Source organism: Myxine glutinosa, chromosome 6 (genome assembly GCF_964187855.1).
Source record: "Myxine glutinosa chromosome 6, kmMyxGlut1.1, whole genome shotgun sequence".
NCBI lineage: Eukaryota > Metazoa > Chordata > Myxini > Myxiniformes > Myxinidae > Myxine > Myxine glutinosa.
In genome coordinates this window covers 63,247,993-63,275,099 of record NC_136266.1, presented here as the reverse complement: position 1 = coordinate 63,275,099, position 27,107 = coordinate 63,247,993, and the positions used below count along the sequence as shown (strand labels likewise).

Here is a 27,107-nt window from a genome sequence, read left to right as displayed (position 1 = left end):
AACTTTTCATTATTCGATGATCCTTTTAACAGTTGCTTAGGTTGGTAAACGCTGAATGGAAAACGTATAGGTTGGGCATGGCATTTATGAATGACACTGCCAAAGATGAATTCAGATTACCAAAATGGCGGAAGCGATTTTTTTTTTTTTTTCAGGTTACAATTGTGGGTGACGTCAAGCCAGCTATCCAACCAAGAAAATCCAACTCCACCAACATGCCAGCTATCCAACTCTCTGGAAAACCCTCTCTATCTCTTTGCTGATGACTCCACTCTCTACTGCTCCATACCTCATCCCTCAGATTGGCAGTCTGCAGCCTCATCACTCTCTGCAGACCTTGACAAAATCACAGACTGGTCAAACAAGTGGAACATGTCTTTCAATCCTGACAAATCTCACACTCTTACTATGTCTCTGAAAAGACCGTCTGGACAACCCTCCCATATACTTTCTCAACAATCCTCTCCAAGAAGTTCTGTCACTTAAGCTTTTGGGTCTCACTATCTGCCATTATTTTTCCTGGGAAAATCACATTTCCAAGCTGGCCTCCAAAGCCAGTCGCCAACTGGGCATCCTCTGTCGAGCGAAGTCCTTCCTTGGCACACCTGAGCTCCTCAACACATACAAGGCTTTCATCTGCAGCTCAATGGAAAACTGTTCTCCCCTCTGGGCTGGTGCTCCTGCCTCACACCTAGCTCGGCTTCACGCTGTTGAAGCCAAAGCTTTCAGAATCATTGGAATCTTCCGCAATGAAGCTAACTCTGAGGGCCTTTCACTCACTCACCGCAGGCAGGTTGGTGGACTTTCTGTCTTCTACCGACTCCTCTCCGGCCTAGCTCCCCCAGCTCTGTCTGTGCTCTGTCCACCAAATATTCGTACAGGTCGCACAAGATCTGCCAGCAACCCTTTCTGGTGAAACTGCCAAAATCAAGACTCTCTGCTCACCTTCACTCTTTCATTCCTCTTTTCTCCTGCCTATGGAAACAAACTCCCTCACTCTCTTCAATCCCACTCCTCCCTCCAGGTCTTTAAAACAGCTGTTCACCACCATCTCTTGTCTTCCCCCATCCAAAACCTTGATCTTTTCTACCCCCGTTAATTCATCCCAGATCCACTTTTTTGAAATACCGACTTCTTTCCTTGAAGTCCTTGCAGTGTCCATGTTTTATACCTCTTCCACTCCCCATCCCATGCCTCCTCCCCCCAAGCCCTCTCCCTCCCACAGATCTCTCGATGTCCCTGTTCTCTACTGTTGTACTTGTATGTTTCCCTCTCTCTCCACATCTTGTCTCCCGCTCCCTTTATTATATGTTTTTTTATGTGTCCGTTTGTTTTTTGTGATTAATGTTAGCTCTTACACGAGCCTTAATCTTGTATACAAAAAGAAAAAGAAAAAAAAGAGGTGTGCAGTGGACATACATACATGAAAACACTTACTCCATTATATATAGATAGTACCGACTGATAAGATAGCTCAGAGGCAGCAAACTCACCTTGGGGCCATCTCCTCAGGATTTAATTCCAGAAACGTCAGGGTTTGTTGAACATTTACTTTCCCAATAATACAAAGGTCTCTTTAAAATACATTTTGCTGGCGATCAGATGTATTTACAGAATTTTTATCATAACATTGGAATACTAATGTTGTGAGCCCTGCATTTCCCAATGAACTGAACAAAGCACCCTTAAGCACTCACCCTCCTCCTTCTCTTTCCTCTCGATAATCCGACAGACCGAGGAGAGCAGTCCTGAGAAAGAGAAGTTGCAGTCCCTCATTCGTATCAAAGGTTCTGGTAGATTCATGCCATCACAGTCTCCTTTCAGAGCCACGTGTTCCAGAGCCTGCCCTCCACTCATGCCTGCACATTCAGGGAGTTGGAGCAGAGCTAGGCGACGAGCCATCTGAAGCAGGACAGACAGGACAATTTTTCTCTGGATGGGCAGCATAACCACTTCAGCACAGCCAATTTAATCCAGGAAGTTTAATTTAAAATCTGTGAATTACCCTATCCAGCACACATCCAGGGGCAGAGTCGAGCGTTTCTCCAAGCCTGAGGAAGTCCCCTGGTCCACGTGCCACAGCCAGGAGACAGTGTCCGCCAGACAGCAGCAGGACAAGGAAGGGAAAGGGAACAGGATGCTGCAAGCGTACGGTGAGGGCGTGAGCCTAAAGAAAACGGAAATTTCAAACACACACGGACACAACGTTAACATGCACTTCAACACAATTTATCATTACATCATAATTATTACGAAATCCATCAGGAAATTAATTCAAAGGATGAAGCCTTTCTGAAGAAAGCGATTAGGCGAACAGACATGACATAGACGAGGAGAATATATCGGAGAATTACAGTGGGACACAAATTCTTCCAAACCTCCATGTGATGAATCGGAATGAAGGGTTTCGGGCAACCATTGAGAAGACCAACTGTAAACTCCAACCCGACGGCAAGGCTAAATGGCAGCCCAGGTTGCACGGTGGTGGCCACAGCCGTTAGATCCTCCACTGAAACTCCAGCAGCTCGCATGGCCTCATCAACCACTCGTGCTACATTTTCACGATGAAGTCTTTGTGCCATTTCATAATGTATTCCACCCATCCTGCATGAAAACAGACCCGATCACCAACCATCCTAGTTTCCCATACAAAAATGTATTGCATGTACACTACTCACAATAAGTTAGGGATATTGGCAGGTTCCTCGGTGTGGTTGATTTTGTGTATTATTAACGCACAGGTTGTAAACCTGTGCGTTATAGCGTTTGCCTGGGAATTTCGGGCGCTCAAAAGTGAAGCTAGTTTCTGTCACCCATTTCTGTCGCTCATTTCTGTCGCTCATTTCTGTCGCTCATTTCTGTCGCTCAGATGTGTAAACATGACGTCATCAAATCTATATTTATAGGATAGGTTATAGGAGATATATATGTTATAGGATAGGAATATAGGACCCAAATGACCCAGAGGACCCAAATGACCCAGAGGACCCAAATGACCCAGAGGACCCAAATGACCCAGAGGACCAAAATGACCCAGAGGACCCAAATGACCCAGAGGACCCAAATGACCCAGAGGACCCAAATGACCCAGAGGACCCAAATGACCCAGAGGACCCAAATGACCCAGAGGACCCAAATGACCCAGAGGACCCAAATGACCCAGACGACCCAAATGACCCAGAGGACCCAAATGACCCAGAGGACCCAAATGACCCAGAGGACCCAAATGACCCAGAGGACCCAAATGACCCAGAGGACCCAGACGACCCAAATGACCCAGAGGACCCAAATGACCCAGAGGACCCAAATGACCCAAATGACCCAGAGGACCCAAATGACCCAGATGACCCAAATGACCCAGAGGACCCAAATGACCCAGAGGACCCAAATGACCCAGAGGACCCAAATGACCCAGAGGACCCAGAGGACCCAAATGACCCAGAGGACCCAAATGACCCAGAGGACCCAGAGGACCCAGAGGACCCAAATGACCCAGAGGACCCAAATGACCCAGAGGACCCAAATGACCCAGAGGACCCAAATGACCCAGAGGACCCAAATGACCCAGAGGACCCAAATGACCCAGAGGACCCAAATGACCCAGAGGACCCAAATGACCCAGAGGACCCAAATGACCCAGAGGACCCAAATGACCCAGAGGACCCAAATGACCCAAATGACCCAGAGGACCCAGAGGACCCAAATGACCCAGAGGACCCAGAGGACCCAAATGACCCAGAGGACCCAAATGACCCAGAGGACCCAGAGGACCCAAATGACCCAGAGGACCCAAATGACCCAAATGACCCAGAGGACCCAAATGACCCAGAGGACCCAAATGACCCAGAGGACCCAAATGACCCAAATGACCCAGAGGACCCAAATGACCCAAATGACCCAGAGGACCCAGAGGACCCAAATGACCCAGAGGACCCAAATGACCCAGAGGACCCAGAGGACCCAAATGACCCAGAGGACCCAAATGACCCAGAGGACCCAAATGACCCAAATGACCCAGAGGACCCAAATGACCCAGAGGACCCAAATGACCCAGAGGACCCAAATGACCCAGAGGACCCAAATGACCCAGAGGACCCAGAGGACCCAGAGGACCCAAATGACCCAGAGGACCCAAATGACCCAGAGGACCCAAATGACCCAAATGACCCAAATGACCCAAATGACCCAGAGGACCCAAATGACCCAGAGGACCCAAATGACCCAGAGGACCCAAATGACCCAGAGGACCCAAATGACCCAGAGGACCCAAATGACCCAGAGGACCCAAATTCTATGTATGTTTCTATGATGATGTATGTTTTGGTGAAAGTACATCTATCTATAATTCCAGTAATCTCTGTGTGTCTGTGTGTTTGTGTGTTTGTGTGTTTGTCTGTGACCGCTGTTTCTCGACAACCACGGGTCCGATATACTTGAAACTTGCCAGGTATATTGCTGGGGACCCGAGGATGTGCCTTTTCAAGGTTTCATATTAATCGGAGAAGTAGTTACCGAGCTATGGCGATTTCTTTACCAAACTCCGCAAGCCGTTCGCTTTGGACCAAACCATTTCATGTAAATAGAGGGGGGGGATTGTCACCGTACTCGCAAGCCGTTCGCTTTGGACCAAACCATTTCATGTAAATAGAGGGGGGGGGGATTGTCACCGTACTCGCAAGCCGTTCGCTTTGGACCAAACCATTTCATGTAAATAGAGGGGGGGGATTGTCACCGTACTCGCAAGCCGTTCGCTTTGGCTTTGCGAATGGACTAAACCATTTCATGTAAATAGAGGGGGGGGGATATAATTTTAGATATATATATAGTACGGGCACGCGGGCCGCACCAAGGAACGGGCACCCACGTACGGGCACGTCCTAGTAATGTGAATACTAGTAGCAATTTTACAAAAACCATGGCATAATTTCAAATCTTGACCCGAGATGATAATTATGCTACATCATAATTTCCATGTGCCAACCTGGGCGGAATCCAAGTGGATTCACTTGACTTGTTTATGTTGAAAAAAGTTGTTGGTCCTAATTCTATGGTTATTAATGAGTGTGAAAAAACACAGCATTCTTGATTTCAATACCCTAACCCCTATAAAAAAAATAAACTCACTCCCACAATATCCCTAACTTATTGTGAGTAGTGTATTTCTCATGAAATCTAATGACGTTTGTCAAAAATCTCATCGGATCCCATGAGAAATTGTGGTTGTTTTTTCAGGTTTGTGGCTTAATGTACTTGAACTGTATCATTAATTGTCCAAAGGGCTAACTATGCAGAACGACTCAATGGAATCCAAGCAGTCTTTACATAGAAGTTTCTACCAAAGGCCACGGTGATATACATTTACATCAAAATATCTCTCACTGAGTATGCGTGCTCAACTGAGAGTACAACGCCTCTCCAAGCACGACGCCATTGGTCGCATCCACCACGGCCGCCCCAGTCTCATCGCAGCTCGTCTCAATGCCGAGCAGAGGGCGCATGGTATGGGGAGCGGTGCAATGCCGTCGCCGAATGGTGCAAGACGGCGGTGAAAAAGTGACGGACGAGGTGAAGCGAGAGCGAGAAATACATTTGGATTTAATCATTGACAAACTGCTTGTCCAGTGATGTGGCAGCTTGGACTTCAGCACAACCACTCCCGTGTGCGAGCGAGGTTTGGAAACGAAGTGACGACGTGCAAGGGGGCAAACCGAGTTTGGACCCCGAAACCAGGGGATGCAGGGAGCGAATTCATAGCAACGTCCACATCGAAGAAACCTCAAGGTCATGATCTCACAACCACTGGATCAAACATGGGATGATGGTCGCAATGGACAAATCTGAGGCAAGGCAAAGACAAGCACATGACATTCAAGTGTATACATGAACAAACATAGTCAACACAAATATCTAACTAGCTTTACTAAATGAAGGTAAAACTTGCATCATGTGAAATGTAAGGGGGGAATCTTTTTTGCTACCTGTGCACGAATTTGAGGGTAGGGGTTGTTGGGTTAAACGGAGAAAGGGAAGAGAAGGATGAGAAAAGTTAGTGGGGAGGAGGGAAATCAGTTTGAGAGGAGATAGGAGGAAGGGCTTGGGATCAAAACTCCGCCATAGTTGCATACGTAATAAATAGATGGTCTTCAAACTAAATAACTTATAAACAGGTGACAAAGGGAAATAGAGCACCGTGCAGCCAAAGCAGTAAAGCAAGAATAAAAGGTCAATTTTGTAGATGTAGACCACAGTACTTAAGTTGACTTTTTGAAAGCTACAGGAAGTCAAATTCGACTTCATTGTTGAAACTATTGACTTTCTGAAGGTGATTCTAAAACTAAAACTTATGATTTGCTGGACAATATCTGCGTTGTGTTACCTTGTGTGATAGTGAGGCCTAATTTGTTGGTCGCAAGACGCGGACAGAGGAGACGGAATCTGAAATTGTGATAAAGGAACACTGCGAAAGACAAACGTGTGTTGCAGCCTGCAGGAATGACGAGCGGGAACAACCAAAGCGAACGGGCTGAAGGTGGGGAGGTAAAACATGCGACGCCGGAGCAACCGGAACCTTTTACCCGGAACTAAAAGTGACGCCACGGCTGGCGGACGGAGCCGGAGGGCACCGCGGGAAACGGAACTCTTGCGTCGTGCGGTCGTGGTGAGGTTCGGGTGGTGCTTGCAGTGATATGAGACGCAAAGGGAAGGTGGATATGTGGGATCGTCAGACGGCATTGTGAGCTGTTGAATGGAGGAGAATGAGAAAAAGGTGAGGAGGATGAATATATAAAGATTTACGTGCCAGATGATGCTGAGCAACGAATATCGTACTGTCATGTGTTCGAGGTTTAGGTCATGCTAAACTAAAGATGAAAATAATGGTAAGAGATAACACGAAGCGTGATCTTAAACCAGCTTGAATGCGCCCGATCCGTTACAGCTCAGAAGCTTTGCAGAGTTAATTCCTTCTTCTTCTTCCGCCTCATTTTATTTTCGTTATCAGCACGTGGTTGCGAGTTTGCATCTTTTTTTTTGCTGGGGACACTGATGTAGACTGTAGTGCTTCCTCTGGGATAGAGCAGTAATTTATCATTTGTTCCGGGTGCCGGCGATAACCCGCCTCCTCTTCACGAAAATAAGACCCCGTCTTCTTCTTTGGTTGCACCATGTGGTTGCGAGTTTGCATCAAAAAAAAAATTCTGGGGACGCCGCTGTGACACTGATGCAGTGCAGCGCTTCCTCCAGGATAGAGCAGTAATTTGTTCCGGCCTCGGGGTGCTGACGATAACCCGCCGCCTCCTCTCGAAGGACCCGTGGGATCTTTAACATCCACAAGCTTGTCCAAGCTAAACATCCCTCTGAATCTGAGCGACTGCAGAACGGGGCACTGCACTCATTGATGCCTCGCCCTACAGGCTCAACATCAGGTTGGCGGTTTGTAGGTGGAGTCAGGATTCGAACCCAGGCTCGACAGCTCAAAGACTAGTGTGCATACCTGTAGGTTATCCTGTCGGGCCAGAGTCAACCGCTCATAGTGCTGGGATCGGGATGGGAGATCTCGCGGTTGTTGTTGGCTTTGGAACGTCAGGAAAGGGAATTTTGGAACAGGAGAAGGCCGTTTGGCCCATCATCCTTGTGTTTTATCCTCACTACACGACCATTCACTCATATCAGTTTTTACTTGCTTTCTGTGATACCAAATTCTTACCATTAACTTCTCAACTTAAGATCTTACACCCCTTTAACATCAACAACAGCCAGGGAATTGGACAAGGATACAGGTAAACAATAGTTTACTCTTTTTCTTCTTTTTTATTAAAGAGATACCGTGGGATCTTTAACATCCACGACCTGGATACAGATTGGAGAGCTGATTTTATATCTCATCCAAAGAACAAGAATGTTCTGAGATACACCGCCACCTACCTGGACTGCAACGTTACACCAGATTTGACTTGCTTTATCCCTCCGGCGATCAAACCCACACCAGACAGCTAAATGGCGAGCACACTACCGAAAAAGGTTATAGTTGTCCTGCCACCTCCAGCCAACCTCCTCAATGGCAAGCATGCTAGTTATAAAGGTGATGGTTGTCCTGCCACCTCCAGCCCACCTCCTCAATGGTGAGCATGCTAGCTAAAAAGATGATAGCTGTACTGCCACCTCCTCAATGGTGAGCATCCTAGCTAAAAAGGTGATAGTTGTCCTGCCACCTCCAGGCCATGACTTCAGTGGTGAGCATAGTCAGCTCAATGGCAAGAGCTATCCTGCGACCTCCAGTCCACCCTCGTGGCGAGCATGGTTAGCTCAATGGTGAAAGCTATCCTGCCACCTCCAGCCCCTCCACCTGAGTGGCGAGCATGGTCAGCTCAATGGTGAAAGCTATGCTGCCACCTCCAGCCCCTCCACCTCAGTGGCGAGCATGGTCAGCTCAATGGTGAAAGCTATACTGCCACCTCCAGCCCCTCCACCTCAGCGGCGAGCATGGTTAGCTCAATGGTGAAAGCTATCCTGCCACCTCCAGCCCCTCCACCTCAGTGGCGAGCATGGTTAGCTCAATGGTGAGACCTATCCTGCCACCTCCACCTCAGTGGCGAGCATGGTCAGCTCAATGGTGAAAGCTATGGTGCCACCTCCAGCCCCTCCACCTCAGTGGCGAGCATGGTCAGCTCAATGGCGAGAGCTATCCTGCCGCCTCCATAAAAAGGCGCTGTTCTGCCACCTCCCCCTAACTCAGTTTTTTTTTTTGTATACTGAATCGAGGTTCGTGAAAGAGCTAACATTTATTTCACAAACAAATCAACCATACAAACAAAATATATAAAAAGAGGCAAAAAGAGGGAGCGGAAGACAAGATGGGGAGAGAAGGGGAAGCACACAAACATAACATTTGAGAGCAGGGAGATGTGTGGGAGGGAGAGGGCTTGGGGGGAGGAGGCGTGGGAAGGGGTGGGGGGGGGAGGGGGTGGGAGAAGTATAAAACACAAGGACACCAAGGACTTCCAGGACAGAAGTTGGTATTTCAAAAAAGTGGATTTGGGGTGAAATTAGCGGGGGTAGAAAAGATCAAGGTTTTGGATGGGGGAAGATAAGAGATGGTGGTGAACAGCTGTTTTAAAGACCTGGAGGGTGGAGTGGGATTGAAGAGAGTGAGGGAGTTTGTTCCAGAGGCAGGAGAAAAGAGGAATGAAGGAGTGAAGGTGAGCCGAGAGTCTTGATTTTGGCAGTTTAACCATAAAAGGGTTGCAGGCAGATCTTGTGCGACCTGTAGGAATATTTGGGGGACAGAGCCCAGAGAGAGCTGGGGGGGGCAAGGCCAGAGAGGAGTCGGTAGAAGACGGAAAGACCACCAACCTGCCTGCGGTGAGTGAGTGAAAGGCCCTTGGAGTTAGCTTCATCGCGGGAGATTCCAATGATTCTCAACGCTTTGGTTTCAACAGCGTGAAGACGAGCTAGGTGTGAGGCAGGAGCACCAGCCCAGAGGGGAGAGCAGTATTCCATTGAGCTGCGGATGAAAGCCTTGTATGTGGTGAGGAGCTCAGGTGTGCCAAGGAAGGACTTCGCACGATGGAGAATGCCCAGTCGGCGACTGGCTTTGGAGGCCAGATTTGAAATGTGGTTTTCCCAGGAAAGATCATGGCAGATAGTGAGACCCAAAAGCTTGAGTGACAGAACTTCTTGGAGAGGATTATTCAGAAAGTGGATGGGAGGGTTGTCCAGTCGGTCTTTTCGGAGAGACATCGTAAGAGTGTGAGATTTGTCAGGATTGAAAGACATGTTCCACTTGTTTGCCCAGTCTGTGATTTTGTCCAGGTCTGCAGAGAGCGAGGAGGCTGCAGACTGCCGATCTGAGGGATGAGGAATGGAGCGACAGAGAGTAGAGTCATCAGCAAAGCGATAGAGAGGATTTTCAAGAGAGTCAGAGAGATCATTCGTGAAGACCAGAAAAAGCACAGGGCTTTTTTGAATGGAAAGCTAAAGAGGGAAAGCGAACTGAGGATGACGGATGACAGTTGATGCAGTTTATTCTCGTCTCTGAGCTTTCCTGGCGCGCCATGGTTTGTACAGGGGCATAAAGCCAGCTAACCTGTTCAAATAGGTTGTGGATGTTAAATATCCCACAGTACCTCGTGTTAAAAGTAGGCCATTGTGTGCTGGGGCTCCAGTTTAAATCCCAGCCTGCAGATTAATGATACATGCAAGTTGAATTATAAAAAGGTGTGGATGTCCTTGTAAATTAGAAGGTTGTATGACTTGTTTCTGGTTGTTCCTTGAGAGTTTTACACCCATCCATGGTCAAGACTCGTCAAAGAAGGATATTTGAGAATTCCAGAATTAACAATCAGAACCATGGAGACCTGCATTTAGGTATTTATACATTTAGAGACCTGAACATGACCTGCATTTACAAATCCCCATGAATATATATTTTTTTAATTTTTTTGTTTAATCTCAGTCCGACAATAGTTGTCTTTAATAGCTTTAATACCTTCCCTTGTGGAATTTCACAGTATTTTTTGAATGGCAGGCCTTGCATTCGGTAAATCAATTCAAAATGAATACAATGTAGTTTTGTCATGGTAACTAGTCAATATTCAGTGCATTTCAACCATTTAAGACCATGTACTTTAGTCGTGCTACACATTGACCTTTTTGGCTTTGCCCTGATAGGTATGATTGTTGTTTTTTCCTTCAAAGTAAATTGATTCATGTTGATATGTCTGTCTTCTTATATGTAGGCCACACTTCCACAAGCAAAGAAGCAAAGGTGTTGTACCACTACTACCACCATTCCATGGCATGCCATTCCTGTGCTTGCGGACGAGTTCTCAAACTCGGCCACCCGTCTTCTGGAGGCATACGCTGCGCCCATTTTAAACCAGGCAGCAACATCACGCCTTATTAAGCTTATGGCCTCTTTATTGCCATTACCAAAGTACCGGCATCTCAAGCGTGTGCGAAGAAAAGATGGTGGCCTGGACATTCTGCTCTGCGTCATTTCAGAACTTCAAGTTGCAGGGTGGGTGGGGGAGGTAAAAGAGGAGAAATGGGATGGGATGAAGGAGCACGAACGGTTTAAGGAATGGAAAGCTAAAGAGGGAAAGCGAGCTGAGGATGATGGAGTAGAGGAGGATAATGAAGATAAAGAGGACAAGGTTACTGAGAAACAAGATGCAAAGGCAGCAGCGCACAAGTTAATAGTTAACAAGTTGTCGCAAGGTGGTGTTAGTACATCAGAGCTTGGACGCCCTTTCCTGGTGCACATAGCCGAGACGGCACCCTGTACAAGGCACCAGTTTGAAGAAGCATCACTTCACTGGCCTACATGCTTCCGTGAAGACCAGAAGCTAGAAAGATTATTAAGCGATGAACCTTTAAATCCATCGGAGAAGGCAAATGTTGAAAAGCACATGCGCTGTGCGCTCGAGGCGGCACGGCAGGGTCAGCTATGTGGATTTGAACCCTCCGGGGCTGTGATGGTCGACCCGGCGTCAGACACGGTAATAGCGGTCGCCCATGACTGCCGGACATCGCAAATGTCTCTTTTACACGCCAGCATGGTGGCTATAGACCTCGTAGCAAAGAGCCATGGCGCAGGTGCTTACAGCTGCACCAAGTATCCGGCGTGCAAATTCCTTACACCTGTGAACTCAAACGTTGGACTCCAATCGTCACACTTGACCTCTGCGCTAGCCATCACCAAAGACAAGGGTGAAAATCTCTCAGCACCGTACCTCTGCACAAGTTACGACCTGTACCTGACGCATGAGCCGTGTGTGATGTGCGCCATGGCTTTGGTGCACTCGCGCATTGGTCGTGTTTTTTATGGCGTCCCGTCCGCTGATGGAGCTCTGGGCTCTGCTTACAGGATCCATGTCCACGGAAGCCTGAATCATCGCTTCGACGTCTACCGTGGCATCTTGGAAGCAGAGTGCCGGAAGCTTGCAGCGATCCAAGCATGAATGGCTCTCTTGAAGGCAACGGCAAGATCAATTCCCGGACCATGGAGGTGGTAAATTGTTGCTTTTACACTGGTGCACAGAAATGTTGCAGTTACAGGCAACGTTCGAGATTCTTTTTACGCAGGCAATCTTTTTACTGTTATTTGTGATCCTAAAATTGTAAAATATAAATAAAATTAATTTTAACTTATTCATGCGGAGGGAGCCATTTGTGTCGTGCTGGTTTTGAGGGTCTGCGAGGTAGGAGGAGGGTGTTTGGTTTGTAGTTTATTGCACAAAGACCTGAATAACTACGAATCCTCTAAATAAAAGACTTCTGTTGTGTGTGCGCAGGACCAAATGCCTGCTTACTGACTGCACGGAGCATAATTTACCGATATTCGGCCATGAGAGATGACATGTACACGTGATTTGCCATACGGCACTGCCCGTACAGATGGACAGCATCAAACAACTGTCATGGCAACGACATTTGGAGGGGGGCGCGGGTGCTGAAGAGAATGAGTTGAACTCTCCGCTCTGACCCCAAACGCCAATGTTGCTTTCATGTCCAAACCAAATAAGGGGGGATGAAAACAAAATGCAACCATTATTGTTACTATTTGATGAAACACAATGCGCTGATAGATATACAGAGCGTGTCCAAGGTTTTGTCCGCACTAAGACCAAGAGGAGTCGTAATTGTGAGTTTGTGGCACAGCGGCCACCGCCAGACTTTTACGCACACAAAGTGCCACTTCCTGCGGATCGTTTCGCGTTCGCTTTTATTACCGACTTCGGCTTTAACGCCTTAAATAAACTGCCATTGTGTCCGAGTTGTATATGCATAGCCATATAATCGAGGCCACGCGGGGCTCGGCCCTCGGAAGAGAGGACGCGCGTTCCGCTCTGTTAAAGACGAGCACCGCGCGGACAATGCGCGGCCGTCTCTTTGCGAGCACATGGGGACGCAACGCTGTGCAGGGGCCGTTAACGCCGAGTTCTCTGTGACCGACGCTCCGAGTAAAGAACTGTGACAGCTCGCCCTTTGTGCGCTTTGTCCACCAATAGGGCGTCCGTATAAAACAGCTGCTCACACGGCGGAGGCATTGAGCGCGCGGGGTGGAACATCTGGAGAACCTGCGTTCAACCACCCCCACCACCACGACCATAATCTTCCCCTCCTCGTCAACCCAACCACCCCCTTCCCAAACCACGACCCTCCCGTTCAGCCCCTCCCCGAGCGGGCAGAGCTCTTTGCACTCGCGCGACACTCCGTTGCCGTCGTACGCCATGGGCAAGGTCCTCTCGCTGGCGATCATCTGGCTCCTCGCGTCCTGTCGGTGGTCGGACGGCCTCGACCCCACCGAGGCCAGGGGCGAGGTGTCGGCCACGACGACTTCGTGCTCCGCATGTGCGCAGAGGGAGCAGAACAAGGCGTGGCGGCTCCGCTCGATCCGCGCGCACATACTCAGCGAGCTGCACCTCTCACGCGCGCCCAACATCAGCCGCGACGCGGTCTCGCGACTCCTGCCCAAAGCGCCACCTCTGCAGCATCTGCTCGACCACTATGGAGTGCAGAGTGACGACGGCTTCTACGATGGCATTGCGTCTCCGACGGAGGACGAAGACCATGCCACAACAGAAACGGTCATTGTCATGGCCACTCAGCGTAAGCTTGGGGAGGGGGGTGGGGGGGGGGGGGTCGAATGGTCTCGCGATTGGAGACCGGGGGTGGGACACTTGCAATGTGGACATCGAGACGCGTTGACATCATTTTGAAAGTTCTCTGTACCTGTAACATGAAAAGACGTGCGTCCAGTTCACATGGCCGCAAGTTTGAGATGTCATGTTTGTTCTTGGGGTCAAATTATTTTAACGGAAGCCAATTTATACTTGTCATTTAAAAAGCTCTGCAGATGCTTCGAGTGATCAAAACGTCTAGAAATCCCTCATACCAGAAGGTGATGGACATCTGTCAATAGGAAACCTTATTTCTGAATATGACGTTTTCATTGCGTAATTGGGCTACATTGCATCATTTTTATGCCAACTTGCAGAGCATGATGTTCTCAAAGAAGTTGATGTGATTTGCAGTATTCGCGGCGGGCATGTCCAAGGTGCGCAGGTATTCCGATGAGGACATGCGTTGTAGTTCGGACAACGTGGGTTTAGTTACCTATATACTTCAGCACTGATCCGTCTGATTCTGGGTCCAGTATCCGATGTGTGAGCGAAACAAAAACCGCCGTTCTCCTGCAATGGCATGGCAAGGGTGGCGCTGCATTGTGGAGCACGCCGTTCTTAATAAGAAAAAATAAAGGGGGTGGAGTGGGGAATGAAGCCAGCTGTTCATTCTGCAGCCATGTGGACACAAATGAAACCTCGTTGTGTTTCTCAATGGTGATATCTCTCTTTGTGGTCCGCCAAATCAGGCCCACGGCAAGGAGTATGCTGGACGGTTTGCCTTTGCCTTTCCCAGCGGGAATTTGCCTTTCCTAACAATCATGGCAAGAATTTGCAATTTGTTCAGATAACTTGCTCTTCGCGAAAGACACCGTGGGATCTTTAATGTCTAGCAACTAATGCTAGCAGATGGGACACCCGGCTTAACGGTTGCCCGAGGGGGCCTGCGAATCAGAAATCCGACCGTTTTCAGTCGGGTCGGGAATCGAACTCGGACGAGACAGCTCAAAGGCAAATGCACTCACCATCTTTGCACCATCCATGTCGGATCAGTGCCAATATACTGAATGGAATGAAGTTTGTCTGAAATGTGTACAATAAGTAAATTACGAGTGCATGTTAAGTATGAAATAATGTAATAATGGGACCAAATTCTACAAAACAAATTAAAAAGAAAACTATCGGAAAAAGAACGGCTCTTTTTTTATTTATTTCATCGTCCGACCTATTCTTGCCGACCTCATAAGTTATCTTTACATTTTGGAAATACCTCGTAAATAAATGTCTGAATGTCTGATGGAGTTCTGGCATTTGTCACTATTAGTCTGGATCTCTTTTCACACTTGATACAGCTCGGAAGCGGACTGTTGCGAGAATACCTTTAGATCACTTACATCATGACGTTTGCAGCTGAGACAGCCGGCTTAGCATCCCCTTCGACGAGCAATGTACTCAGACCAGACAGCTCAGAGGCAAACATGCTCGCAACTTAATCAGTCTGTCTGCTCAAAGGGAAGATCAGGTGGACGTCACACACTGATCCATAAACTCCTTTTTTTTTCTTTTTTTTCTACATAGAGGATGTATGCGACTGACCATGTTTTTGGAATTTGAGCAGTTTGTTCTACGTCTTCCATAGACAAGTTACGTGTACAAATTGATACTTGCCTGAAGTAGGAGGACAATCAACAGAGACATCCTTTAATGTCCTATCGCTCGGGTTTATCAACTGTGCTGGGTTGTAATCGAGCTCATCTAATATAATGCCGAGTTTGGTTTTAGGCCAAACTTTTTAGGACAATGCAAGACATTTTTTGCCAGGTGCATGTACTGCATGCATTTTATCTGTTTCTTTGTTGTTGTTTTTTAATACAGGTGTCTCGGCTCATGAAAGAGCGGAACAACGGGAGTGAGGGTCAGCAGATAGTGCGCAGAAGGGGAAACAGGTGTCCGACGAGAATGAACGCATGCTCTGCAGCAGAATGAGAAGAGTGGCAGGTGAAAGGGGAACAGGATGCCAGCTGGTGTGATCAAGTTCAGAGGTAGAAATGTGAGAGACCATGAGGTGGCGGTAGGCAACAATCTTGAAGGCTTGGAGAAGGCCTGGAAAAAAAGAAGGCCTCTTGAAGGCCTCGATTCCCACACAATCCCCACACCAAAACTATACCTCCAACAAGGTAATGTGAATGTTTGTAAATTATTGGAGACCCATTTGACCACATTTTTTAGATATTTCATATATCTGTAGAGAACTCAAATTTTTTGGTTTTAAACGTTATCTTGGTTGTTTTATAGTGCTATGTCGTATAGTCACCTGGCCACATGTTTCTCACAGCCAACCACAGGGTGCAGGTGAATGGAAAACCCAAGTGTTGCTTCTTCAAGTTCAGCCAAAACACCATGGTGCACGACATTCAGAAAGCAAACTTGTGGATCTACCTGCGCCCTGTATCTCGTGACACAGAGGCCACCATCCAGTTAATTCGTCTGCAGCCCATGGACGACGGGGAAGTGGGACGAATCCACATTCGCAGCCTACAGGCGCACGTGGTGTCCGGCCAGGGCCATTGGCAACGCATCGATGCCAAGAAACTCCTGCAGAACTCCTTCAAGTACCCGCAGCGCAACTGGGGCCTGGAAATTCACGCACTCGATGAACACGGAAACGACTTTGTGGTGACGGAGCCTAGTGTTGGGGAAGAAGCTTTGGTGAGATGATTTTGAACATTCGTGCAATGGAACAATGAAAATTGCTTTCAAAATGTTTATTAGAGTCAATGAGCCACATTTTGTAGTATATTTGAGTTTCTTGTTTTTTTCTTCTGATTATTCTTGCTCCTTTGCATATCGTTGCATGAATTGAGAGTTGAAGGATTCTTAAATGTACATTTGCGTTTTGCTTTCTCCTTCATTCAGACGTTTGTCATATTTGCACAAATTGTACAGTTCAAGAGTTAACTGGACAATTGCTTAAGGGTGGAATTCCTATTGGCAAAGAGCTGTCTAATATATATAATATGTATATATATATATATATATATTGTGAGAAATTTTTTCAGCTGGACTCGTGAGTCCAGTCAAACCTATGAGGAACATTCGCGGGCCTTGTTGGAACAGCTGCAGAGATGGTTCAATATAATACCATAGTGGAGATAGAACTGTGTTGGGTAGCATGGACCGCATGCGAGGAGGAAGCTAATCTCGATGTATTTAAGTCGAAAAACTGCGAGCTTAAGATAGTTTACGTGTCACCACACGGGGGGGGGGGGGGGGGGGGGTGGTGTTATGTTAACTAGATAGGGTTAAGATTAGTGTCCTCGGTATGTGATTGCCTCCTGTGATTTTTACCCTCGCCTGAGGAGAGGGTGTTGCATTCGAGTCCGTTTGTGTGTCTGTTTGTTTGTCGGCACAGAATAAATATGATTATCTCTGCAATCGTTGGTCCGATTGACAGGAAATTGTCACCATAGGTGCAACTCCACCTGTATAATTTTTTTATGATAATTATGACGTCATAGGTCACGTGGTTCGGCCGCCATCTTGGAAAAACCGAAAAACTTTGCACTTCTATATCTCCGAAAGCGCTGAATATATAAAATTGAGACATGGCTCATTGTAAAGAACTCTCCATGGGGAATAAAATATGTTAATGATGATGTCATAGGTGCCTCCATTATGACGTCATAATTCGACAAGTACAAAACTTTATCCGATCAAGATGAAATTTCTTGAGCGTCATGTTGGCATAAATTGGTGGAGGGAAAAAATAATGATGACGTCACAGGTCACGTGGTTTGGCCGCCATCTTGGAAAAACCGAAAAACTTTGCACTTCTATATCTCTGAAAGCACTGCATAGAAAAAATTGAGACATGGCTCATTGTAAAGAACTCTCCATGGGGAATAAAATATGTTAATGATGATGGCATAGGTGCCTCCATTATGACGTCATAATTCGACAAGTACAAAACTTCATCCAATCAAGATGAAATTTCTTGACCATCATCTCGGGATAAGTTGGTGGAGAAAAAAAAAATGACGTCATCGGTCACGTGGTTCGACCGCCATATTATTTTTAACACAAAAGCTTTAAAAACCAATGAAAACACATCCTGGCGAGGGTCTGCAATCTCTGATTGCTCTTTCTTCTTCCCTATGTTTTTACAATTATAACAAGCCGGCCATAAAAACGAGAGCTCCATTACACCACAATAACCGACATGCCGACAGAACCCGAGCAGAGCCGATCGACAAGTACGCCCGCCCACATGAACATGATAGGAAAAGGGCCCAGCCCAGTAAAGGCAGAGAATCGGTGGACGGTCAAGAGGGCAGTGAGGCCCCGCCTCGAAGTGCATGATTGGACAGCGTGTGACGTCAGAGCGAGAACGTTCGAGAGCTCGGAGGCAGAAGAATCGGGCAGTCTCTCTCTCTCCGTCTGGCTTTCGGCTGGGGCGGTCGCTTTGTCTTGTGTGCGCTCATGCAGAAAACTGTTTGGAGCTCAGAGAACCTTTGCAACATTGGAGCCAGGGGTGTTGTTTGACCGTGGTGTTTTTCGGGGGAGCTGCAGCCACGTCACGTTTCGGAGGGAGACGAGCAAAAGAGGACCGGCCGCACGAACCCCCTCACGTTCATGGCGACGCAGAGAGGAACTTCGTGCCATCTTGTGCGTTTCCGCGCTGCAGCCTTGTGCTGCCGACTTCATTCAGCCATCTCGTTGGAGCAAAGCTGAGTGCCGGCTGGCTTTAAAAGTTTATTTGTATTATCTATCCCCATGTCTGTTTTCGTGTCTGAGTGGAGACGTCTCAAATTAGCATTTAGTTTACCTTTTTTTTTTTTTTCTTTTTTGTATACAAGATCGAGGCTCATGTACCTCACCTTTCAATTTCATTCTGTTTAATGCATTATTGTGCATTTCATTTGTTGTGTTGTTTATTTGTTCTGTGGGTTTCAGATAAAACCCTGTGAGCTCTGTGCAGGTAAGCACCTCGCCCCTTGAGTCCCACGCGTGCCATAAAAAGTACCGCCAAGATTTCCGCCGTTTGCCTCGGCAATTAAGGACCGTCCGGCTAACCGTTCAAGGCTGGTGTTCATCGGCCACGGATTTGACAACATGTTCTATCTATATATAATTGGACTTATACAGTCGTGGCCAAAAATATTTCACCCTTGCACTTTTTTTAAATAATGCCCCATTTCTTCCAGAAAATTGTTGAAATTAAAAAATCTTTTGTTATCCACATATGTATTTCTTTGGTTTGCAATGGAACAAAACAAAAAAAGTTGAAAAAATGACTAAATCTTACCTTATTCCACACAGAAATCCTAAAATGGCCCGGACAATATTATTGGCACCTTTTAGAAGTTGTTAGAAATAATTAGATTTCAAGCAGGTGATTCTCCTTTACTTTGGAAATGAACTCGCCTATGGTGAGTTGCAGGTGCCGACAATACAAAAATCACTCATTCAACCAGTTTAAATGGAGAAAAGGAGTCATTCTGCTGTTTTGTGTCACTGTGTGCACCACAATGAGCATGGAGAAAAGAAAGAAAACCAGAGAATTGTCTGAGGAGGTCAGACACAAGATTGTAGCTAAGCATGGACAATCTCAAGTGCACAAGTCCATCTCCAGAGACCTTGATGTTCCTGTCCACCGCATGCAATGTTATCAGGAAGTTTAAGGCCCATGGCACTGTAGCCAACCTCCATGGACGTGGCCGTAAGAGCAGACTTGATCGAAGATTGCAGCGAAGGATTGTTCGAATGGTGGAGAAAGCACCTCAATCAACTGCCAAACAGATTCAAGCTGACCTTCACACACATGGTATGACACTTTCAACTCACACTATCCGTCACCAACTCAATGAAAAGGGGTTATTTCATAGGACCCCACTGCTGCGAGAGAGACAAAAGAAAGCCCAACTGGAGTTTGCCAAAACATACCTGAAGAAGCCAAAATCCTTCTGGGAGAATGTCCTGTGGACCGGTGAGACCAAATTAGAGCTTTTTGGTGTAGCACATCATCTCTATGTTTAGAGAAAACAAAATGAAGCCTTCAAAGAAAAGAACACCTTCCCTACAGTCAAACATGGAGGAGGTTCAGTGATGTTTTGGGGTTGCTGTACTGCCTCGGGCACTGTGTGCCTTGAATGTGTGCATGGCATCATGAAATCAGGAGATTACGAAGGCATTGTGGAGCGCAATGTTCAATCCAGTGTCAGAAAGCTGGGTGTCTGTTGAAGGTCATAGGTCTTGCAGCAGGACAATGACCCCAAACACACTTCAAAAAGCACCCAGGAATGGTTCAAGACGAAACGCTGGACTGTTCTGAAGTGGCCAGCAATGAGTCCAGATCTAAATCCCATTGAACACTTGTGGGGAGATCTGAAAACAGCACATTGGAGAAGGCACCCTTCAAATCTGGGGGAACTGGAGCAGTTTTCACAAGAACTGTGGGCCAAACTGCCAGTAGAGAGATGTAGGAAGCTCATTCATGTATATAGGAAGCGCTTGACTGCAGTTATTTTGTCCAAAGACTGTGCTACCAAATATTAAGTTGAGGGTGTCAATAATTTTGTCAATGCCATTTTTTAAAATTTTCTGATTTAAAAGGATATATTAAGTTCTGAATCAAAGCAAAGGTTCTGTAATATTAACAGTGAAATAAATAATTGTGGAGACCAAATACTTTTGTCAATTTCAACTTATTTTTAGAGAAAATTGTGAGTTATTTGAAAAAACTACAAGGGTGCCAATATTTTTGGCCACAACTGTGTGTGTGTGTGTGTGTGTGTGTGTGTGTGTGTGTGTGTGTGTGTGTGTGTGTGTGTGTGTGTGTGTGTGTGTGTGTGTGTGTGTGTGTGTGTGTGTGTATGTATGTATGTATGTATATATATATATATATATATATATATATATATATATATATATATATATATATATATATATGTATGTATATATATATATATATATATATGCCAATTGGCAACCTCATAAGCTCTTTCAAAGGACGATTTGTTATGTTTGGTGACAACATTATCTTTAGAGTTTCCATTTATTTGGACAAGTAATTGTATGATGCCATACACTATAAAAGACTCACATAAGTTCTGTTCATCATATAGTTGCATCACAACCAAAGCAATCCCCTGCAGGGAGCAGGTGGGGGTAACAGTCCGTATTCATGTATGCATGCTGATGGAAGATCTCAAGTAGCTGATGGCTAATATAATGGGAAAAGAGTGGTGGAGATTAAGGGAGCTGAATACAAGTATGGGGTGTATGCAAGCATAAAGAGGTGTATCCAAGCACCAGACATGGAGGTATTGCTTGAGAGATTACACTAGAAGTTGCTTTTTACCTCAAACCCCTAAGGATTCTTTGTATGCTATTCAACCACTCAAGAACTGCAGATATTGAATAGTGTCCCTTACAAGGAATATATAAATCAAGCAAACTATTTGCTCGTTAGCAATAGCTTTCAAAGCTCGTGTGGTCAGTCAAGTTCTTCCCAAGATCATCCTGAAAAGGGAAACATGTTTTTATTTATTTATTTTAAAATTGGAACCTTCTCCTCTGTCCCTCACCACAGAAACCTTTTCTGGAGGTGCAACTCACGGAGCTGGGAAAACGTTCTCGGCGCGCCACTGGTCTTGACTGCAGCGAGGCATCCAATGAGTCTCGCTGCTGCCGCTACTCACTAGTTGTCGATTTTGAGGCCTTCGGCTGGGACTGGATCATCGCACCGAAACGCTACAGAGCAAACTACTGCTCAGGTCAGTGTGAGCACATGTTTCTGCAGAAGTACCCGCACACACACCTGGTGCAGAAGGTCAATCCGAGCGGCTCGGCAGGGCCCTGCTGTGCCCCCACAAAGATGTCTGCCATCTCCATGCTCTACTTCAACGACCAGCAGCAAATCATATTTGGCAAGATTCCTGATATGGTCGTGGAGCGTTGCGGTTGTTCGTAGGGTATGGGACTCTCGACACCATTTATTTATATACATTGGAACAACAACTTGCAGGCTTATCGTTCGCCGATCACTATTGATAATTTTTGAAAGGGAAGGTTCTCCTTTTTTCTTTTTTTTTTAACTGTCAATTCTACCTAAACACCAGTCGTGCAATAATCAAATGTACGGCCAATTTTCCACGACACAAAAAAGCAAAAACGGTACAAGTATGTACAGAAGCCTTCACCTTGAATAAGGCAAACGACTTTTTACGGAAGTTTCTTTTTTTCCCATAAAGCCTTAAAATTGATAAAATTTTGTACCTTTGACTTGCGAATAATCTTCCAATGTTCAGAGCACTTAATGTAAATTGACGTGTACCAGATGCTGTCTCTTATTCGCGTTGTATTTATAAATAACACACAGCATCATGCATAGAAAGCACTCAGAAAATGTACTTGACATTATTAAGGGGCTAACCTTTCCAACTACAATGCAATTTCGGCCGTTGATAGACAAAATGAGACGCAAGGATAGAAACCCGAGCGCGTTATCGCAATGACTTCCAAAATCGATGAACTCATGAGAAAGGGCTTACGTTGATATTCGGATTGAAAGATCTTAACGATCAATTGATCGATTGTCTTGGTTTTATATACAGTACTTTCATCAGCAACTAATGAAAAAAAATAAAAATAAAAGAATTACATTAAATATAGTGGTATTTATCAGCGCTATTGATAAAGGTATTTTTCAATATCTTTTTATACTTTTGCAATTACCTTTTTCAGGAAATATATTTTTACTGGTGCTGAAGGTCCTTGAACAGTCGGTAAGAATAAAAGTTTGCACTACAGTGCTTAAAGCTCTTCTTTTTTTTAAAGGTTTGTGAGTTTGGAGAAAAAAAGGTTTTACTTTATATCTTTGTTGATCTGTATTACTGTAAATAAAGCACTTGACCTTTATTGTTATCATGATAAGTTTTCTTCTGTTGTCATGATAAGTATTGTTATGAATAAAAATGCATCATAGAAGGATCTTGTACAGCTAATAGTTGTGAACAAACTAATGAAGAATAGCACAAGGAAAGGAAATGCGCTGCATAACGTGTCTGATTGTGGAGTGTATGACCGGCTTAGGACTCAAGATTCACTATATGGGAGGTGTGGGGAGGGGTCGGGGTTCTAACAATGATGTTGTGAAAAATATGAGGGGAAATGCATTAAATTTAGAATTTTAAACCTTTACGTTCTGGAAATGGTAGCAATGACAGAGACAACAACAGAGGCTGCAGGTTTGTGAGAACAACTGGGTCAGGAGCATTGCAGGAGTGAAGAGGATGGATAGAAGGAGGATGGATGAACTGAGGGGGGAGATTGGTGTGCAGATGAGCTTGACGGGGAGATTGGTGAATTGCCAGCTGAGATGGGCTGGACATTTGGTGCGGATGGGGGGAAGAAAGAATGGCAAAGAGAGCGGGTAGGTTGAGGGATTAAGGTAGGAGGAAAATAGGTAGACCGCAGTTGAGATGGGTGGATTATGTGAAGAGAGATATCAGTATGGTGGGGGTAGTTGGAGAGTGGAGAGAGTTGGCTGAGGACAGCGGGGAGTGGAGGAGTACCGTGGTCAAGGCAGGGCAGGAGCTTGGTGCTATAGGACTTCACCCCTTATAAAGGGAAGAGGAGGAGAAGAACAGTAGCTGTAGAGGAGAATAAGCAGTAGTTAATAATAGATATAGGGCTGGCATCATATAACTTAGAGGTGTCTAGCTGGGTTTGATCTCGATCCAACTATAAACTATCATCCTGGTATAACACATTGGCGGGTGAGGCATCAATGTGTGCACCCTCTATCTGATGGACGTAAGGCCAGAGGACCTATCTGCCAGCACTTGCCGTTGGTGGATGTTAAATATCCCACGGTGTCTTTCCTGAAGAGTACAGAAAAGTCAGAAATTATTGTACAAATATTGAACAAATTAAAAGGTTCATAGAACACATTACCCCGCACAGTCTTGAGAAACAAGGACATGGGCAGGGTCTACAAGCAGCAAATTGTATTGGTCGTGATGACGTAAAATGCTGTAATATATTTGTCCAAGTACTGCTAAATGAAAGGGTTCTGAAATTTGTGTTTTACAGTGTTCAAGTATATGATACAATTGAAATAAAATAAAGATTTTAAAGGTCGTACAAAATTGTTTTTCGGAAGTTTACCGCCGTTCATGCAGTGTCTTATACCCCACCTTATTTAACATGTTACATGAATTATTCGTGCCTGCCGTTTGTATAGTTTATAACCTCCTTAAAAATGGTAAGTGTCCTATTTGGAAACAACAACAACAACAACAGGCATTTTAAGGCCATTTTCCCTGCAAGAGCGGGGGTTGGCCTTGCGGTCCCCATGACAATGTTCTCCATTTTGCCCTATTTTCTGCATCTCCCCTTGTCAACCCCCTTGCCCGCATTTCTTCTTCGACCATCTTTAGCCAAGTCTTTCTCGGTCTTCCCCGTCCTCTACTTCCTTCTACATTCATTCCCATCACTCTTTTCAACCAGTCACTTTCATCCTTCCTCAACACATGACCAAACCATCTCAACCTGTTTCTCTTCACAGCATCCATCACAGGCTCTATTCCCATCATCTTTCGCAATTAATCATTTCTTTTGGAATATTTGGAAAGATTTTCGATTTTGTTTTGACTGCCAGACAGGCAGAGTAAAAAAATGATCTCATTCTTCTCTGCGCACGTGTGATTGGGTCAAATTTAGAGCCAAACTAGTGCCAAACTGCAAGTTTGTTTTCCAATTAGTTTTCAAAATGCAACATTGAATTGAAATTAAGTCGATCATAAACTGACGTGTGGATTCAGACACACAGACAGACAAAGTGAACCAATTGCTTAACTCTGCTTTTCGCTTCGTGTGGTGCCGGGTAATTACAAATTCCTGCTTTGGTCGAACGTCAAGCCTAGACAACCGGTTTGTGAAAGACTTGGGCCAAAAAAAGTTCTCCATCTGCCCCCCCAATAAGGTGGGAATAACTGGGGCCATAATAAGTAGTCGTGGTAGTAGTAGCAGTAGATAATTGTTTGTGATGTTTATGTGGAACTCATTCAGTTGGTTTGCTTATCGGGCATTTCTATGTTTCCAGGCAAAGCCAGCACTGGCCTTAAAACTGCATGTTTTGTCCAAACATTGGAAACAATTGTTTACCGAGTGCATTCCTGGCAACTCTTTTCCTTCATGGACTAATGGGATTAGTACATTTGCACAGTAATTCAAATGGTAGTTCTTATTTGGCTTAAAAAAAAGACAACTGAGATGCACGGAATTCTGAAAAACATTTGGCCAATGCAATGTGACTCCTGCCACTTGGCCCGACAGGCGGCCATTTCATTTCCATCCAAAGTATATTTGTAAGACAATATTTATCAATAACCACTTCATTAGCATTTAATTGTATGCTCAATTGCACTGCCGCAGTCTGTGCATGTGTTTCTGTGTACATGCATGCATGTGTATGTTTAGGACATCAAATCAGCCTCCGAGCTGAAGTCAACTGCTGAAGAAGCCAATGTGGAAAGTCCATTAAGTGAAATAATACTCAAATCATGAAACCTGGAAGCTCTGGAATTCTGTTCAGCCCGTGATGCCTCATCGTTCCCTTCATCCGTCGCTTGATCCAGACAATTCCTTGGCCTGTCGTGCCAATCTCCATTATTTTTCTTTCCTCTTTTTTTTCCCCCCTTTCAAACTTAATTCCACCCTCCACTTCCCCTCCTACCCACTACCCCTGTTCCACCACTCTCCCTCCCCTCCCGCCCCCCCCAATCGGTGTTCCTGACATCCTTCAGAGTCCAAAGTCGCCTGATGCTCACTCGCTGTTATCTATTTTCAACTTGTCTGTTTATTACAAATACACAATATACCTTGAAATTGTCTTTTCAGCTCCTGTACTCATTATTACTTCGTTTTGTTTTTCTTTGTCACTTTGTTTTTCTTTCACATTTGTATTCCCTACTCACGCTATAGGTTTATGCTGCTTTCTGCACAACTAGCTCTCATAATAAGCCTGCATTTTCATTGAAAACATGTTAGTTCACTGGATCTTATTTGAATAGCAGATTCTGCCTCAACTTGTGCCCCCAGAATGAAAATTACTCATGGTTGACAAAATTTAAATGTGATACTTGGCATTCATCTAGCCCACATGGCACCATGTAGGCTTACATCAATGGTTCATGAGCACAGCTGCTACAAATTGTCCTCTCTCTCCACGATTCGGCTTTTGAATGGATATAGAGTTCAGAAAATGTAGGATATACATGAACAATGCTTGTTCTCTTTTATAGGTACTAGCACATTACCCGCAGGGTGATTGTGTCACTCCCCTACAGTGACACACACACACACACACACACACAATTACACTTTTACTGTGAGTAAACTTACACATGCAATTCTGACAATTCCTCAACCCCCTCCCCACCAAAAGTCCTCTCTCCTCACCCCAACCCCAAGTGCTCACCCTTCCCCTCCCAACCCTTCGCCATCAATCCCCTCCCCACTTCAAGCCTTAAAAACCTTCGCCACCCGAACTCCTCAACCTCCTCAACCCTCACCAAAAGTCCTCATCCCCTCCCTACCCACCAAGGCCTCTACCTACCTCTTCCAAATCTGTCTCATCTTTTCTCTCCCCTTCCACCTCCTCACCATTCTCCTGCTCATAAAAGCAAATGGGCATTCCCACATCGAAACGATGGGATATTTAACTCTTTCCACTACCCCATCATGCTATCAACGACTTCACGGATATCCGTCATGGTCGCGTGTCCAATTTTAAGAGAAAATAGTCGGAAATAATAACTAGGACCTGCGTAACCTCCACATTAAAATCGCAGCTTGAGAGAATGCCTCATAGTTATTTGGGTGTTGTATAAACAACAGAACGCTGCCTTAATCACCGAAGTCTATCCTCACAAGGCCCGTGACGCCTATTAGCTCGATTATTTTAACTGTCACTTTGGTCATTTTACACTGAAGGGTAAACTTATAGGAAGGGCATGGCGATTGTGAATTTTACAGCTTTGAAGAATGTCTTTGACCACGTTGCAGTCAGCACTAAAATGGCATCAGTAGTATAGAAAACGTGTGGAGTCAGGCGAACTGTCCAACCAATGGATGTAACATGGACGGATGGACACACACACGAATCCTTTTATAGTATCGATTCTCTTTCTTTCTCTCTCTCTCTGTCTCTGTCTCTGTCTCTCTCACTCTCTGTCTGTCTCTCTCTCTCTCTCTCCCTCTTACTTATCCTACCTCTCTCAGCTACTATTCCATGCATGCAATCATGAGGAGTTGTTACTCAATGTTGTTCATGGGGTGTTTCGAGGGCTGTGTTTCTCCTTTTCTGTTCTTTATCCTCCTGCATCTTTTCACTCATCTCTTATGTTCTTTTCTGAGTTTGAGAGTGAAAGAGCACATTCGGTTTTAAGTACCTTTTTCCCCGAAGGTATCGAGTGT

General features: G+C 45.5%; 3 protein-coding genes across 4 annotated transcripts in view; 2 read left to right on the top strand and 1 right to left on the bottom strand.

The window, feature by feature from the left end:
- The window catches only part of OSGEPL1 (O-sialoglycoprotein endopeptidase like 1), a 59,801-nt gene extending 54,015 nt beyond the window's left edge, over nt 1-5,786 (bottom strand). For both annotated transcript variants that reach the window (XM_078779925.1, XM_068120213.2), the window contains exons 1-4: nt 5,380-5,786; nt 2,379-2,604; nt 2,006-2,167; nt 1,698-1,902 (exon numbers count right to left, since the gene is read on the bottom strand). In XM_078779925.1, the coding sequence (XP_078636051.1) occupies nt 1,698-1,902; nt 2,006-2,167; nt 2,379-2,604; nt 5,380-5,786 (1,000 nt within the window). The remainder of the gene's footprint in view (nt 1-1,697; nt 1,903-2,005; nt 2,168-2,378; nt 2,605-5,379) is intronic.
- Nucleotides 5,787-6,522: 736 nt separating this feature from the next.
- Nucleotides 6,523-12,150, top strand: ADAT3 (adenosine deaminase tRNA specific 3). The gene is made up of 2 exons (XM_068120226.2): nt 6,523-6,766; nt 10,737-12,150. The coding sequence occupies exons 1-2, from the start codon at nt 6,746-6,748 to the stop codon at nt 11,958-11,960; spliced, it is 1,245 nt and encodes a 414-aa protein (XP_067976327.2). The 5' UTR covers nt 6,523-6,745; the 3' UTR covers nt 11,961-12,150.
- Nucleotides 12,151-12,250: 100 nt separating this feature from the next.
- LOC137429882 (growth/differentiation factor 8) lies at nt 12,251-23,764 on the top strand. Its single transcript, XM_068120227.2, has 3 exons — nt 12,251-13,611; nt 15,961-16,334; nt 21,217-23,764. Exons 1-3 carry the CDS (start codon nt 13,233-13,235, stop codon nt 21,595-21,597), a joined length of 1,134 nt encoding a protein of 377 aa, XP_067976328.1. The 5' UTR covers nt 12,251-13,232; the 3' UTR covers nt 21,598-23,764.
- Nucleotides 23,765-27,107: the final 3,343 nt, after the last annotated feature.

Bases quoted from the DNA above. Each gene is read 5' to 3' on its own strand.
- ADAT3 (XM_068120226.2), top strand. From the start codon at position 6,746: ATGGAGGAGAATGAGAAAAAG. The intron at 6,767-10,736 runs GTGAGGAGGATG...TCTTATATGTAG, and splicing joins TGGAGGAGAATGAGAAAAAG to GCCACACTTCCACAAGCAAA.
- LOC137429882 (XM_068120227.2), top strand. From the start codon at position 13,233: ATGGGCAAGGTCCTCTCGCTGGCGATCATCTGGCTCCTCGCGTCCTGT. The intron at 13,612-15,960 runs GTAAGCTTGGGG...TGTTTCTCACAG, and splicing joins CATTGTCATGGCCACTCAGC to CCAACCACAGGGTGCAGGTG. The intron at 16,335-21,216 runs GTGAGATGATTT...CCCTCACCACAG, and splicing joins GTGTTGGGGAAGAAGCTTTG to AAACCTTTTCTGGAGGTGCA.